We start from the raw sequence: 15,479 nt of genomic DNA, 5'->3' as shown, positions 1-15,479 counted from the left end.
CCATACAGCAGCTAAAATGTCACATATCTGTCTACTCCACTGAATTCTTCTAAGTCCTGTGAGATATAGCAGCAGGGAATGGTAAGCCCAGCTTAATGACACCACTGCCAATTCTGCCCTCAGCTTCAGCAGATCCAAGACTTCACCCCCCAAATCATTAAACAGCTGAAAAAGTCACTGGTTGAGAAGTTAGCAAAAGCCACACAGGGCAGGGCAGCGTTACCTTCCCCATTGTCTGTTCTGCTAGCGAAAAGGCATCCATGAACGCTTGTGCGATGACGGACAAACAGCCGTCTATGTGTGACGTCTTCTTAACATCAAAGACAAACTGGGGATTCTTCAATATGTTCACCCAGAAGCGCAGAGGAAGACTAGATGGAGAAAGAACAAGCACCCTTAAGATGAAGCGCTCAGGCCGCACAACTGCTTTACAATGGTACTTTAGTTGCACTGCACTCACGGAAGGAAGCACATTTTTGTGCTGCTTGTTCATGTGAAAAGAGGGACTGGGGAACAGAGGCTGCAGTGCAAACCCATCAGTCGGTCCCCCCTCCATCTACAGATACTGCTCTCAACCTCCCCCTGGCTCTGAAGTCAGTATGCAGACTCCGAAGCCCTGGGAGCTATGGGGGTTTCACTGGTACCTAACCCATGTCCACACATTATGGGGGCCCACGGAGCCACGCCACGCCTTCACCCCGACCTATCAAAATCTTACTCTTTGGATTATGGGTGACCCACTCCATCTTTGCAACTATGCTTTTAAAGAGCGTGCGCGCTCCTGCGCCTGACACACGGATGTACCTGTTGGTTTTCCATATGTGAACCACATCGGGGTCAGTGATTCTTTTGCTCTCGGCCTGGGCATCCAGAAAGTCAAAAAAGTACTTGATGGCAACAGGTGCTTTATTGTTGGGCAAACTCCAAATACTCCGGAAGAGATTTTCGACAACGGAATGAATTGCAACCTGAGAAGTAAGGAAGCGAGGAGTGCTACCGTTACACAAGAGAAAAACAACATTTGTCATCACCAAGAGCGCAGTGTGCCCAGGAGAACCACACACGGAAATTACAATGCGCTTGTGGCAAACACCTGGGCCACGGGCTACTGGCAACCGACGGAGTCAGTAACAAAACTGAAACTACGACCACACCATAGTGAGCTGCTTTCACACATCACTGCCGCTCTGCCGACGGGAAACAAGCGACAAATGGTACGGGGAAGGAATCGCTCGTGGCATTTCCTGAACAAAACATATCAGCTCTTCTGACACCGTTCACACCTCTGCTGAAGGCATTTGGAACGTGTGACTGCAGCAAGAGGGAGGTGAGGAACTGAAGTTTAACCAGCCCTTGAGGGCACGAGCCTTCAAGCTGCCATTACAGATAGAATGTGAGTTGCTCTCACCAGGAGCACCTCTCAGCCAAGGCGCTGTGGCTGCTGATCTAATCCCAGGACAGCGGCTTCGGGTGGCACATGAAGATGAGAAACTCAAAGCTGGGTATTTCTGATCCAGAAGCAAAGCCGTCTGGCTGACAAAAGCAAAGCCTGGGCTGCCGATGGACCCACTGAGATCCTCACTAATGGTTTACCCCAGCAATTCCTAAGGGCTGATGCTAGTTTCCATGGCTAATGAGAAGTGACCGGTCTTCACTCTCACTTCAAGTAGTGTCCCAAATTGCTTCAGATGCTATCAACAGTCTAATTAAATGATGATTGATAGCTTTTTAAATGCAAGAAGGCGATCGTCATCATCATCCCTTCGGGCCCCTTGTATCGCACAGCTCTCAGCGCGGCGCACTGATTAATATTTTAAGTAATATGCTGCTCAATGAATTTTATATCCCATCTGAGCAAGTCAGAAACAAGATGACATTACTGGAGGGAATAAATTCCTTATTCCTAAGGAATGTGAACTGTATGTATTAGGTAATTATATTGCCAATCCTAAAGACCCTGTTTTTAAAAATTCATCTAGTTATTTTGGATGCTTCATTTGGGATTCTAAAGATTATTTCATTTTACGGGCAGCATTTGCTGAAACTCAGGCACTGGAACATAAGAAGTTGTCTCTGAGCTGGGCAAACTCCACCAGAAAGCAAGAAAATTACTGGCTGAAAGGGACTATTCTTGCTCTTTGGAGCTCAATGGCAAAACTCAATTTCTATAACCTCAATAAAAAAAAAACTTGCACTTCTTGGGGAGATGAAGAGTATGAAAGTGTGAATAAGAGTATTTTAGAACTCTAGCATTAGCAAACGTGAAGCGTGGCTTCCTTTGCAAATGGTCACAGTCAGTAGCTAGCAGAGTGATTTTTACAGGCTTTTTATTTAGCATTTGATAATGCACAGGAAGCTTGCATAATTTCTGCTTAAATTTCTGTTTCCTTTGTGTAAAACTTGCCAAGCCTAGCACCAGCCCCCAAACAAGACTGCCACAGCTTACCTTGGTTGACAGTAGCTTTGTCAGATACATTTCTTTCACTTTGAATTTTTGCTTTCCTTTGTGACCCGATCCTTTCACATCTTTGTTTGCTTCAGAGTCTGGTAAAATCTGTCATGATGAGATATTGGAGAGATTACACAGATACAAATACAGCCTGGTACTACATCTACCATGTAGCAGTGCAGTGACTGAACTCACCAGATGACAGTGCTCGTCAGAGTAGTCCACATCTAAACAACAGAAAGCAAAGAGCAAACAGGCATTAATGAAAGAATTCTGTGCTCTGATGTGCCAGAGTGCTGAGCAAGCAGCTCGGTGTCACGTTTCCTTGCCTGCAGGTTGGGGAAACCCCAGAATTGCACTGGTTCTGGGTCACCTCCTAGTGCCAATTTGTCCCACTAAGATAGTCATCAGCCGCTGCTGGAGTGAGCTGGCTGCAAATCACAGCCCCTCTGAGAGGAGGGTGATCAGCAGCAGAGGACACGACTGCACAGTTTCCTCTCTGGTAAGAGCCCTTGATGCAGGCAGGCTGAGGTCAGGTTTGAAAGCAATGGCTGGGAATGGACAACTCTGTTCTTGCTGAGGGAGAGGGCAGTGCCCCACTGTGACTCACTGCCCAGGGACAGTCTTCTAACTGCAGATGCCCGCTCTGATGGCACGGTGAGTCACATGCCACGTGCGTTCTCCCCAGGGGCTGACACGCTGGAGCAAGGCAAGTTTCCTGTGCTGGTCTTATCAGTCAGTGCTGTTATACGGGCTTCCTGCTTTCCTGCCTCTGAGTTTGTACCTTGAATCAGTCAGCAGCCAAAGACTGTAAGTCCTTTTGCCTTTCTTTCCTTTGCCCTCTTTCTTCCTCCAGGGCCCACTGTGCCTGCCAGAGGCCCACAGCCAAGGCTCTTCATCTGCCTCGGTTCTACTGAAGTGCCAATTTTGCTGAACTGCTATTGACCAAGACACAACCTGCCATAGCTCAGCTCTCTGCATCCCCAGCCCCTTCTCTGCAAAAGATCAAACAGACTGCAGTTCATTTCTTACCTGATCGGGTATTGGCCTTCTTTTTCAAGACTTTTATGGTTGCTCCATTTGAAATCTGAAAGCAAAACCAAACACGTCTTGCTGAAATAGGTCACCCTGAGGGTCTAGCCCAGAGACCCTCAGAGCTATTTTCAAACTTAATTCCCAAAGCCACCAACTTATTTATGCCCCGTGGAATGTAAGGTCAAGGTGCAAATGTAGTTACCTTCTGATTTCTAGGAAAGATCTTCCCTCTCCTTGCCTGAATTTATAGTGCTGCCAAGACAGAGACTATTATCTTTGAATGAAAGTGGCAACTCATGCTTTTGTTGTCAACGAACAAGTCCAACAAGGCTCTCACTGAGAGCTACACCACTGCTCTGCCGTCTAATGCTGGGTTTTGCCAAGTGCTAGTATACTTCCCTCTATAATTACAAAAACAACTGGCCAGTTCTAGGAAGGGATCTCTGCCAAAATAATTCAAGTGTTTTTTAAACTTTGGCAGCCAGCCCGGTGGGAGAAACCAGTTTAAACATTAAGATAGTCTACCAAAAGCTGTGTCTTGCACCAAAGAAATATGCACTTACACTTGCTCCCAGAAAGTAAATTTAATCTATTTTATAAGCCTTATTTTTTTGCAGCATTTCTATTTCCCATACAGTGTTTTGGAACTCTTCAGATAACACAGAGCACTTTAAAACCTGGCACGAGTGGAAATATGCTCTAAGGCTATCTCGTGACATGACAGACACCCAGAGAGAACAAGAATCCTTCTTGTTCCCTGAAGACAGGCAAACAGTCCCTGAGTGGTACAGGCCACGTGCTGCTGGCAGTCCCTCCCTGAGGAGCAGAAGAGCAGCCCAATGCTGGCATGTCAGCTCCTGCCCTGAGGGAGAAGGGGGCTCAGGAGAGAGCCCTGCTTTCCCCTGGGACCTGAGGTGCTGCTGCAGCATGACCAGGATCCGAGCCCCCACTTTGGGTTTTACTTCTGGGGCCAGGGCTGCTTTTAGTACTGAATGGAATATGCCTTCCCGTCTTTACTATTGCTGCAGTGGCCATACTTACAATTTCTTTCAGTGTGGTCTATAAAAAAAACCCAACACAATATAAACCCTTATTTTGGGGTCCAACTGCCTGACTTTTTGTGCCGGGTTGCTCTTACAGGCACCTCTGAACATTGTTACTGAGCCGAGTGTGTCAGTGAGGGGAAATCTGTTCAGATTCACACAACGTGGTGTAAAGCAGCTCAGCAAAACAGAAGAATGTGTAGCTCTGTGCCTCTGCCTTGCTCTCCAGGCCTCCTGGCCTCCCTATAATAATTATTTTCAAGGTCTGTGTTTGTTCCTACAGAGCATGATGCCACTATAGCCTGAGAAATTGAGATCCGTGACTGGACAGCAGATGTGAAAGTGGCTCTCTAGCTCTCCTCCTGTGTGGGAAATAAGACTTCATGAGCTTTCTTGTCAGGGCTTGCAGTTATTCTCATGCAAGCAATGGTGCAGGCCTCATGAATAATCATATCAATGTCCCTACCAAGAACGCAAACTTTGAGCAAAAGGAACAACAAAGAAGAAACACATGAAGTTATCTCTCTCTTCAGAAACACCACACCAAAACACGAACACCCCCTACTTCTGCATTGTTAAAGTTAGTGTAGAAACTGCCTGCTTTTTCAAGTGTGGTTGGTGAGCAGTGAGCACAGGACCTTTGCAATGCAACCCTCATGCCTGAGCATTTTAAAAAAAGACGTGGTGGTACTTCCCAGTTCCAGCTATTTGATTAATTTATAGCGTTTAAGGGTGGTAAGCAAAAAGAAAAGTTCCGGCTTGCCACAAATCTCTAGGTCCTGTTGAGATGGTAAGCTCAGGCGGTGTTACTACCCTCACACTGTGCAAGCAGTTTCCTTTTCTTGCTTTGCTTGCCTTTATGTTCCTTTTGGCATCAGTATACATACAAGAAAATAAACTGGATATGCTAATTCCTGATACCTGCCACTAAGCCGCTGTCTAACCTGCCGGTAAGTTCTGCCTAAAATGTGCAGTATCTTCTCAAGGTCAGAAAAAAACGGACTAAAATATCTAACAGATGCCCAGCACAATTTCCATAAGGCAGCTGCTAAGCTATAATTAGTATAGTTACAGCTTTGTAAAAAAGAACAAACCTCCCATCTAACTTGCATCTGCCTGCAGAAACCACAGACGAAAACAAGGTCTGGGACAAAGACACCCAGGGATGACAACGATCAACAGGAGCAAACTCATTCGCGATGAGGTATGGCACCTATAAGCCACAGCACACCGCGAGCTCAGGGAGCGTGAAGAGCTGCCATGTAAAATGAAGGAGCACTTGTATTAGCTGCCTGCAGTAAAAAGGGCTGGTACTATCACCCTAGGCACAAGTTTAGATACGTTATCAGATTCAAATCTACGACGACCTTTACTGCACAGACACTGACTGCAACACTGCAGTGTCCTTATTTGAACAAAATCTCTACTGAGTGAAGGGAAGTCCTAAGCTGATGTACAAATAAGATTCAAGAGAAGCACAGGAAGAGCTCTAAGACACTGGACTGGGACTCAGGATGTCCGGTTCACCTCTGCCTCCCTAAGACGAAAGGAGAGCAACAAACATCTACAGAAAACTCTCAAGTGGCTCCAAAGGAGCTCGCTTCAGGGCTGAGCAGCCTTGTGCTCCACTCAGGCTACAAACAATACTGTTGGGAGTCCTTGTTCCTGTCTCTGGATGGCACTGTACTTGCAGACAGCAACTTGTTCAGGGCTGGCTCTGGTTTCTGAGTGCCATGCTGCATCGCATGACACAGGCCTACACTCAGCAGCAAAGCTTACCTAAATAAAATCTGGCTATCATGTCAAGAGCCAGACTTTCAAATTCAATGAGGCACAAAGAAAATTCACTAAAAGTACTCAGCACACAAACTTCTTTTCCAGCATCTATTGCTAAGCATCAAAATGTGAGCTACCATATCGGCTGAGGCCAGCCATCTGCTGTACACCTTACCTCAGTCTCCTGCCTGCTAGTTCATCTAGCTTCAGTGGCAACTCCTTAACAGGCAATGCTGCTTGCTATGCTTTTGTGATGTGCTACTCCCAGAAGTGTTCTGTCCCTAAATGTGGGCCTCTGTGTTGTTGTAATGATGGACAGAGAAGTGCAGCATTAAAAACAAAAAAGACTGTGTGAAAACTGGTTGCAATTGGAAGCGGAGGGGAAAAATTAGGGTACAAGTGGTGATGTAAGCAGAAACAGAGAAAACAGCAAAGAGTTAAGAACAAGGAGAATAAAAATCAAACTCATCTCAGCAGCCATTTTATTCTGGCTCTCAATGAGCTTCCACAAAAGTTCAGATAAGGAAATTATGAGGTGGGAAGAGGTCCATAGCTGCTCATAGCGAGGCAAAAACTTAGCAGCAAAGAGGCTCAAGACAGTGATAATAGCTGGAGATCAGATGATCTTTTATCTGAATTGCCTGACTAAAGTAACTGTTTCTCTGTAAGGAATCCTGCAACAAGCAAAACTCCCTGAAAAGTAGTAGAAAATGTGACTCATTGGCAAGAACGCTGTGGGTCACACTTCTTTCTGTAGGTGATGCTCAGCTGTGTCTTCAAGATTTTAATCAATCAAGATATTTCTGCAGACAGAATAAAGAACTGGGGGAAAAACTGCTTCTCGGTTCATTGCTATTTATTATTCATTGGTTTTCCTGCTTACCTTGTAATGAGCAATGGTATTTAGCTTCCTTATCCCATCCTCCATCATCTCAGAGGAACCATCAATATCTAACAATTCTCTTTGCAGCTCCTCAGACACAAGCTCTGCAGTATGACAGTAACAGAAAACAATTACATCTCAACCGCGTTCTCACTGTACAGATGGTTGTAAAGAAAAACACCACCTAATTATTTTTGTACAAGTGGCTCCCAACTAAGCTCTGCTTCTCTCTGTCCCTGTGCAAGTCCACATGGGAGTGGCTCTGCAATCCCACACTACAGAGTCTTCTTATGGAGCGACAGTCTGGATGGCATCCATTCCTGGAAGCTATTTTGTGTTGACAAAAGACAGAGCTTTCAGAGGTGCTTTCACCTGCTATTCTTCTGCACAAATGTCTTAGGGCTATATTGCAACTAGAAGGAAGACACAAAGGGTAACATGTTTACTGTTAACGGCACGCTGAAGTCCCTGCAGAAGTGAAGCAGATGCAGTTCTTCTGTTCTAACTGGTACTACAAATGATGCCGTGTTTCCCTAGCAATACCTTGTAATAGATAACGTTCTGCCTACAAGTTAAAAATACATATATCAAAGCCAAATGTAGGAATTCCTAGAATGAAAACTCCACTGACAGATCGGTGAATTTTATGAAAATATAGCACAGTGACATGCTCTTACCAAGACCAATTTCATTCAGCCGAAGACCATAGGGAAAGCCGTTCTTATTAAGGAAAGCTTGAAGGCTCTTTTCCTTGGTTTGGCCTATGGTGTCACAATCCAGTACATTAACTTGAATGGTCTGACAGGCATCTCCACTCTCATTTTCCAGGATTTTTTCAAAGATAACATTCACTGTCTGGGGGAAGAAACACAAGTCATTCTGACTTAAAGGGAATATGAGGCATGGGAAACTACAGCAACCTCCTGACAGAAAACCTGACACATTTTCAGCATATTCAATAGTAAAGCTATTTTGAATAAGGATTATTAGAAGAAATTAAACAATGAAGCATTTAGTGCTACTTATGCCTGAAGAATCAAACATATATAGCTATAGAATTCTAAAAGTGCCTTTAAAAAGTTTTGCACAAAAGCAGAATACATAAGTGAATTACAACCAAAGGCCAGGGAAAATTATAATTTATGTTCTGAAAACAACAACAAAACCAACAGACCCCAAAACAGTTCTTTCCTTTAAAATGAATGTCTTAAAAGCAAAAACTTAAGTGACTAGAGATCTGATAAGGTTGCTAAGTAAGTTGTCATGGTAAACATGATTGATTTTGAGCAGATAGGAAGCAGTGTTAAAATACATATTTACACCAGTGGGTTATGCTGAGTACTCTGTACCATACAAAAAAAAAAATACACCTCCCTTGGAGACATCAGTGTCTGTCTGCACACAGCCATGTCCCTAGAGGCAGGACTGCCATGGCCAGCTGCAGAAGCAGTGGAAGGGAACACACACTGCAGGAGTCAGAACCCAAAGTTCTGGTCCAAATTCGTAGAGAAAAGCGTAATTTAACCTATGCTGTGTTACTCCAGGTCAAACACCCATAGAATCTGTTGAGTTGTAACACCTCTGCCCTTCAGCTCATAGCAACTCTTAGCTGGAAAGCAACTAGATTGGAAAGCAACTAGATGGCACACAAGGTACGTATGGGTCAAGGGGACGTGTCAGTGAGATCGGGTGAACATCTCTGCTCTTTTTTCAGTCAGGTTCTATTTCTGGGCAGGTCAGGCAGATCAGCTGCTTCCAAAAGGAAGGGGAAAAATGGATGACCACAGGATAGCTACTGCATGGTGATAAGAGCAATCCCTCCTAGTGCCACAGCTTACTGCCCACAGAGACATCACTGTTCAGCTGCACGCACACAGATGTTCTGCTGGTGATGTCTCCAGACAGAATTACAGCAAGCACTGTAGGTGCCTGTACAGGAAAAAATAACCTACTTGAATCATTCTTGGCTGTTGGACACCTCTGGTACAATGACTTATCTTGTGACTGAAATGTGAGGACTGCAGGTACAACTCAATAAAGGAGTGATCGTTAAAAGAGGAAGCAACTATAAATGTTTATTTTCTTCCTGCTGTCATGTGAAGGAAAGAACTTCTGTCCAGGTTGCCACAGGAACATGGTTTGTCTCTTCTGAGAAAAATGAATAGTTATTAATAGCTCTGAAGTGCTCTTTTCTGCTCTACTACCTAGCAAGTGTAGAAATTACCAGACGCTGCTGGTCTAAAAAGTAGTCCAATAAGGCATTAATGAGCTTTACTGTTTCTATAGAAGCAAAAGCATTATTAAAACAAGGTTGCACAGCTATGAAGATCAGGATTTAATGAAGACTAGGGCATAACTGAAGTAACCGAGAATAACTTCATCATCAGGACATGGACAGGTTTAATTGTGAGGAAAATGAGTCTACCAGAAGGACAGACAGAACAGGAGGAGATGTGAGAATGGTGCCTGCAGAAGGAGAAACAGATTGGATGCCATGCCCCAGGTTGGGATTTCATGCAGAAAATTAGTGAAAACAAAATACACTGGCACAAGAATGAGGGAGTCATGCTTGGTCAGGCCCACAGACCAACTGAACAGACAACAGTACTGTCCTTGACTTTGACTTCACTGAGGTCATGTTCTTGTGGGATAAAATAGTGGACAGAGACTAACTGTATTTTGTCTTTGGAGATCTCCCCTCTACATTTGAATCAAAATCTTTCTCAAACTGATCTTTTTGAGCTAGGAGTAGCTGCTCAGTCTTTAACTGATACTGACTTGTCTTTACATTCTTGGAAACACTCCTTCCTTTAGTTGAACCTTGCTCCTACACTGCAATATTCATGTTTCTGTTTCTTTTTTTCTCCTTTCCCTTTTGGACTGTCAAGAGAAGCTGTCCTTTACTCTTCTGCAATTCCTTTTCAGCACAGATTGCACATAAACGCGCAGCCTCTTCCCTTAGTAGCACATGAGTGTCCTCCTAGGCCTGCTCAACTCATTGTAGGGTGACAGGACGGCAAAAAGAGAAAGGTAGTTCCTTACGTAGGTGGAATAAGCCATTTACAGATTCCTTAATCTAAAGATTTCATAATGTAAGGGAAATGACACTTTGTGACTCAGAGAAATATCTGAACACATGAAGTCTCTAAACCAGGGGAGCCAGACAGTTTTGCTGATACGATTTCCTGCAGAAGTTAATCTTAAGAGATGAAGCAATTGATGAGGAGCTAGCAAGCCAATTATGCTTATGTCTTCTCTCTGCAGCTGAAGTTTTCACAAATCACATTCAACCTGTCTGACAGCACAATCCCCAGCTTTAGAAACCATTAATCAGAAGCTGACAGTCACAATCACTGCATTTAGATACAAAGCGTGGAACTGGAAAAAGAATCAGAAATGACTGTAAAATTAAGGAAGCCTTTTATGATGAACTGTGAAGGTCAGAAAACACCAAGAAAAGTTGCAGAAGGACACACGGACGTCGTCAGGAAATATTATTAGGCCCTTTTCTAAGACCTCTAACTTTGCAAAGGAAACAAACAAAAAACCAACACAAGTTCACTTAGGGAAAGACTCAGGAGGAAATTACAGGACATTGAGTGCAACTTAGTAGTATGTGGAGCTGGGATTTTGTACACTAGAAATTAGTGGTTAGCAACACAAAGTCATAGTGCTCTTCAGCAAAGGCTTAACACTGGTTTGCAAGAATTGTTAGGGCTATTTAAGGAGAAGGCGGCAAGCATCTGGAACTTTTTGTTTGGAAGCTAGCTTGGAACCTAGCTAAAAGACAGGAAAAATAAATTAGAAAATATTTTTTTCACTCATGCACTGACAGTAATAATGACATTTGAAGACAATGTTTACAGATGACTTTTCAGATTGGTAGTTTTCCTGAAAATTAATCTCAAACAATGAATTATTCAGTAAAGCTATTAATATCCACAGCAGATAATAAGTGAGATGTGGTTTAATAAAGAAATGCCATAATAACATTTCTTTTATTAGATGTAAAGAAAATTCATCCGGGAAATTCAAGGGCTCTTATTCATTATCCTGTTCTCTATTCAGCTTTGCATTTGAATAACATACATTGCTGTTTATCAGACAGACTAAGAAAGCAAGAAAACCTTTCAAGGAGTAAAAGAGAACCATGTAAAGGCGACAGCAGCAAGATGTACAAACAATGATTTTACCTTAAACCTATTCCCTTACCTTCCAGACTACAAAATACTAGAAACAGGAAAAATCAGATTGATCACGTGATCCTTCTGAAGCAGACAGAACAGTTGTTTGTCATGAGGTTACAGTAAAGCCAAGAAATTGGGATAGAAAATGTTATATGAGACAACATCTGCATTGCTGACTTCCTTACAAGGGTTACTGCGTCCCTTTCTGCTGATGAAAATCTCCAGACATCACACACTTTTAACAGCTTCCCTATCTCTCACTAATATGATCAGTAATACCACATCCATTACATCTTAGTAGGAAATCAGCTTCTCCCTCTCTGCTTTACTCCCTTGCATCCCTCCCACCTTTTTAACACCCTTCTTTTAACTACTAAAGCAGTTCAACACTTTAAACAACTTTCTACCACCACAAAGCTTTGCTTCGCTTTCGACAAAAGACAGTTGGCTGAATTAACTCATTTCTTCTCATCTAAAAGAGCAAACTTACTTATTTCAGCAAAGAGAATTCAACAGTTCAAATCCCTTCTGAAAATTCAAGATAAATCTGTAGCTCTTAAATGCCCAAGCACCATTTACCACATGATCAGGTCCTCCCTTGATTTTCTACAGGAGAGATTCCACCAAGAATTCCTCCCAGGCCAGGCCCACATTGCATGGCTTTTCTATTTAAAACAAATCATTTCAATCAAATGGTAACACTCAGCTGGACACAGTTTTTTTTTTCATCAGTCACTGAGCAAATTATCTACTGAGAGGTGCAGCTGCTTGCCTTGCATGTGAGAAAGCAGGCTTGCTTCCTCCTCTTCTGAAAGGCTGTGACGCAGCCACATGTCTTTCAAGGCAGTTTTATTTCTCAGTACTCAAATATAAGCACAGCATGAAACCCACACGGCTCCTCAGCTTGCAATGGACCACTGCTTTTAAAAGCATCCTTCTTTCTATTCCTCTGCTTGAGTATTGACTTCAGAAGCCCATTCCTATTCAATATCTGGCCCTTTCCAGCAGAGAACGGTAACTGCAGGGGGTTAGCTGGTCCCAAGGTCTATGGCCTTTTTAAAAAATGTGCACAGCTTAGCCAAGGGACGGCTCTAATGTAATTCTAAACCAACACAATTCTCAGTCCTCTTTTTTTTTTCCTGTTACAAATGGCCTGATTTTCAGAAAATCTCTCCTTCTGCATGCCCAGAAAATCTCTCATCTCATGCCCCAAAATCTCTTCTTTCTGCATGCCCAGTACTTCTTCCTTCTCATGCCCATGGGCCTATCTGCTTAGTGGTGTGTTAAGGAAGGGACCTGTGGAGCTTCCCCTGATTTTTGGTTGGCTGTATCCTGCTTTTATTGGTTTGGAATGGAAGTCTTGCTCCTGAATTAAGGATACGCATGTAGATTGCCTATATTTGTTTGTAGTGCCCTGCCACTGATTTCACAGTTCAACTCTGTACTAGATTCCTCCCTGCATCTTCAAGTGCGTACGTACCACAACTCTCTGGACACTGGCTATCCACAGATGTGCTGCAGTAACTTCCTGACACCCTCTTTTGGGGTGTTTTTTATGCTTTAGCATACCACTTTTGCAGAGCCTTCAAAAGGGGCAAAATAAAATACCTACTTGCAAGACTCAGAATGCAACTGCAGTGACCAAATGTGCAAAGGCACTTGAAAACTCAGCTCAGAATTTATGGGATATAGAAAACAAAAACTCAGTTCTTTAGACAGTAATTTGCTTCTAAAGAAAGGAGAAACATGGCTCCCTGTCTGCACAATAGTGGTTCTCTCTTTGTAGAATCAAGTCCTGTACATCCTATGGTGTTTGTAATAGAAGAAAAGCTGACTCCTTCTACTTTAGCATCCTGTTAAATGCTGTTCTTGAAGAGAAAACCCGCACAGCTGGCCTGTTTCATCACCCAGAAAGCCTCACTGTTCCACCCAAATCTCTTTCACAACACAGTTTAGTTTCCAGTATAAAACTTAGACAAAACACCAAACAAAACTTTCTACCTATCCAGCCAGAGCTAGAGTCCTTAACACTCCATAATTCCAGTGCAGGATCCTCTCTCCTCTTCTGACAGTTTTAAATGAATATTCAGCCATTTCTCACCTGAGTCCGATACACTGCAGGACCTTGGGAGAGGAAGCTACTTTATTAATCTTCTACCAGTATAAATTATAAAAGCAGTACTGTTTGAAAGCAAGAATACAAAGCACAAGGCAGCAAACAACATTTGGGAAAGGCTTTTTGCTCTCACTTCCTCATCCATCTTCAGACAACCTTCCCCAAAGATACCGAGTCCTTCAGACCACTTCCCCTCTCTTCACTGCAGGCTGCCCACAAGACCCTATCAGCAACTGCATGTGCAGAAGTAATAATGGGAAAAGAATTCAAGGCAGTGTTCAGTAGGTTCAGAGTCAGCTATCTCCCAAGGTGCCTCTCAGTGTGAATTTGTGCTATAAATAAGAAAAGCCAATCAGTTCCACAAGACCAGATGTTCCTGCGTTATCTATTAGAAACAAGCTTGCCTGAAAACTATTGCTCTGCATTAACTACTGGGTTTTGTATCCTATGGCTATATGTAGTAATGTATTTAAACGTACCCCGGATCCCAAATGCAGTGCACAAGCGAGGAAAACAAAGATATGATATTATGTGTTCAACTAATTTTCAGCTACTAGCTTCCTTTCCAAATGCACGCAGTGGTAACTTAGTTTGAAGTACCCTCAAATGATGCTTCCAACAGCAGCTTTATAAGTAGCTCTAAGAAGATTTGTCTGTAATTTTGTCAGTCCAAGAGTTTTCAGCAGAAAATGACAATTCAGAAATCTGTCACAGAAAAGTTCAGTTCAGTGACCTTCCTATATAACCCAGCTTTTGACCTAGCTAGTCCAATGGGTTGCTGACCAGCCAAAATTTCCAGGGTCATGAGTCTACTCCAATACAAGGCATCTTAGGATCTCCAGGTAACTGCTGCAAACATGGAAGACATGCAGACCTAGAAACTGAAGCCCTACCTCAGGGTATGGGCTATGGAAAGGTGTCATTTTTCCTCCAGAACCATCGGCACTTGCACTGTCCTTACCATGGTAGCTGCTGCCCTGGCCATTTTTGCTCCCAAGTTCTGAAGCCTGCTGTTCGGTCACACTTCCCAGACTCTGGAGACATTCAAAGTCAGGCTGGACCAGGCTCTGAGCACTCTGATCAGCTGTAGGTGTCCAGGCTCATTACAGGGGAGTTGGTCTAGATGACCACTGAAGATCCCTTCTAACTCAAATGATTCTATGACTCTACTCCTATGTATGTCTTGTAACTACAACAGTGAGTCAAGGGCTGAGAAGCAAGGAAGCCATGGAAAGATTTTTAAGTTCTCCGACTGAGAATCATTTAGAAATTCTTGGGAAAAAGTTGCTCTGCTTACTCTGAAAACCCTTTTTTAGATCTTCTACTCAAAAAGTCACTATTTTTACATGCTCAAAAATGCAGTAATCTTTGCTGTCTATTCTCCTCTCAGTTTCAGAATGACAGACAAGGAAGTCCAGTTTTCAAAGAATTCTGTGTGTAACTGTGAAATAGGAAGCAATTTGCTGTTGCTTTGGGAAAGACGAGATCTATGGTAAAGTTCAGAAAGTCAGCTAAGTTTCCCAGATTGTTTGTTTTTAACTAAGCAACTAATTAAAATGCACAACACTGTAACCTTGCTGATTTGGAGTTAATAACACGGAAGCCCACAGCAAATTATTGCTGCCTGAAGATCTGCCACGAGAAAACACAATACAAAATAGAACCTCTGCAATTCATTCTTTCATTCACTGGAAAAAAGTTAAAATTCTAAGGGGATGTTTACAATTCTGTAGTACACTTTAAAGTAAGAAGGAATTTTAATACACTGAGACTTTACTAAACCTAACCTTTGGCAATTAAAGCACGCTGTGAAGCAAGAAGTGATAGCTATTTTTAAAATGCATATTGGTGAAACACCACCTTGTTAAACTCCACTGGATTTTGAAACTTTGTGAGCAATAGTAATTTTGTTCTTCTCTGTCTGGGAACTTAACCATCACCTTAGCGTCTAAGAGCCTTCATTTACCTTACTAGAAAAAAAGAAAACATT

At 43.0% G+C, this 15,479-nt stretch overlaps 1 protein-coding gene across 1 annotated transcript in view; it reads right to left on the bottom strand.

The window, feature by feature from the left end:
- Positions 1–15,479, bottom strand: part of PLXNC1 (plexin C1) — a 67,476-nt gene that overhangs the window by 6,454 nt on the left and 45,543 nt on the right. The window contains exons 22-28 of the mRNA XM_021386539.1: positions 7,864–8,041; positions 7,187–7,290; positions 3,482–3,536; positions 2,645–2,676; positions 2,447–2,554; positions 805–968; positions 224–371 (exon numbers count right to left, since the gene is read on the bottom strand). Of these exons, the coding sequence (XP_021242214.1) occupies positions 224–371; positions 805–968; positions 2,447–2,554; positions 2,645–2,676; positions 3,482–3,536; positions 7,187–7,290; positions 7,864–8,041 (789 nt within the window). The remainder of the gene's footprint in view (positions 1–223; positions 372–804; positions 969–2,446; positions 2,555–2,644; positions 2,677–3,481; positions 3,537–7,186; positions 7,291–7,863; positions 8,042–15,479) is intronic.

Source organism: Numida meleagris, chromosome 1 (assembly GCF_002078875.1).
Source record: "Numida meleagris isolate 19003 breed g44 Domestic line chromosome 1, NumMel1.0, whole genome shotgun sequence".
Taxonomy (NCBI): domain Eukaryota; kingdom Metazoa; phylum Chordata; class Aves; order Galliformes; family Numididae; genus Numida; species Numida meleagris.
Note: the sequence above shows the minus strand (reverse complement) of the source record. Positions and strands in the feature narration are given on the sequence as shown.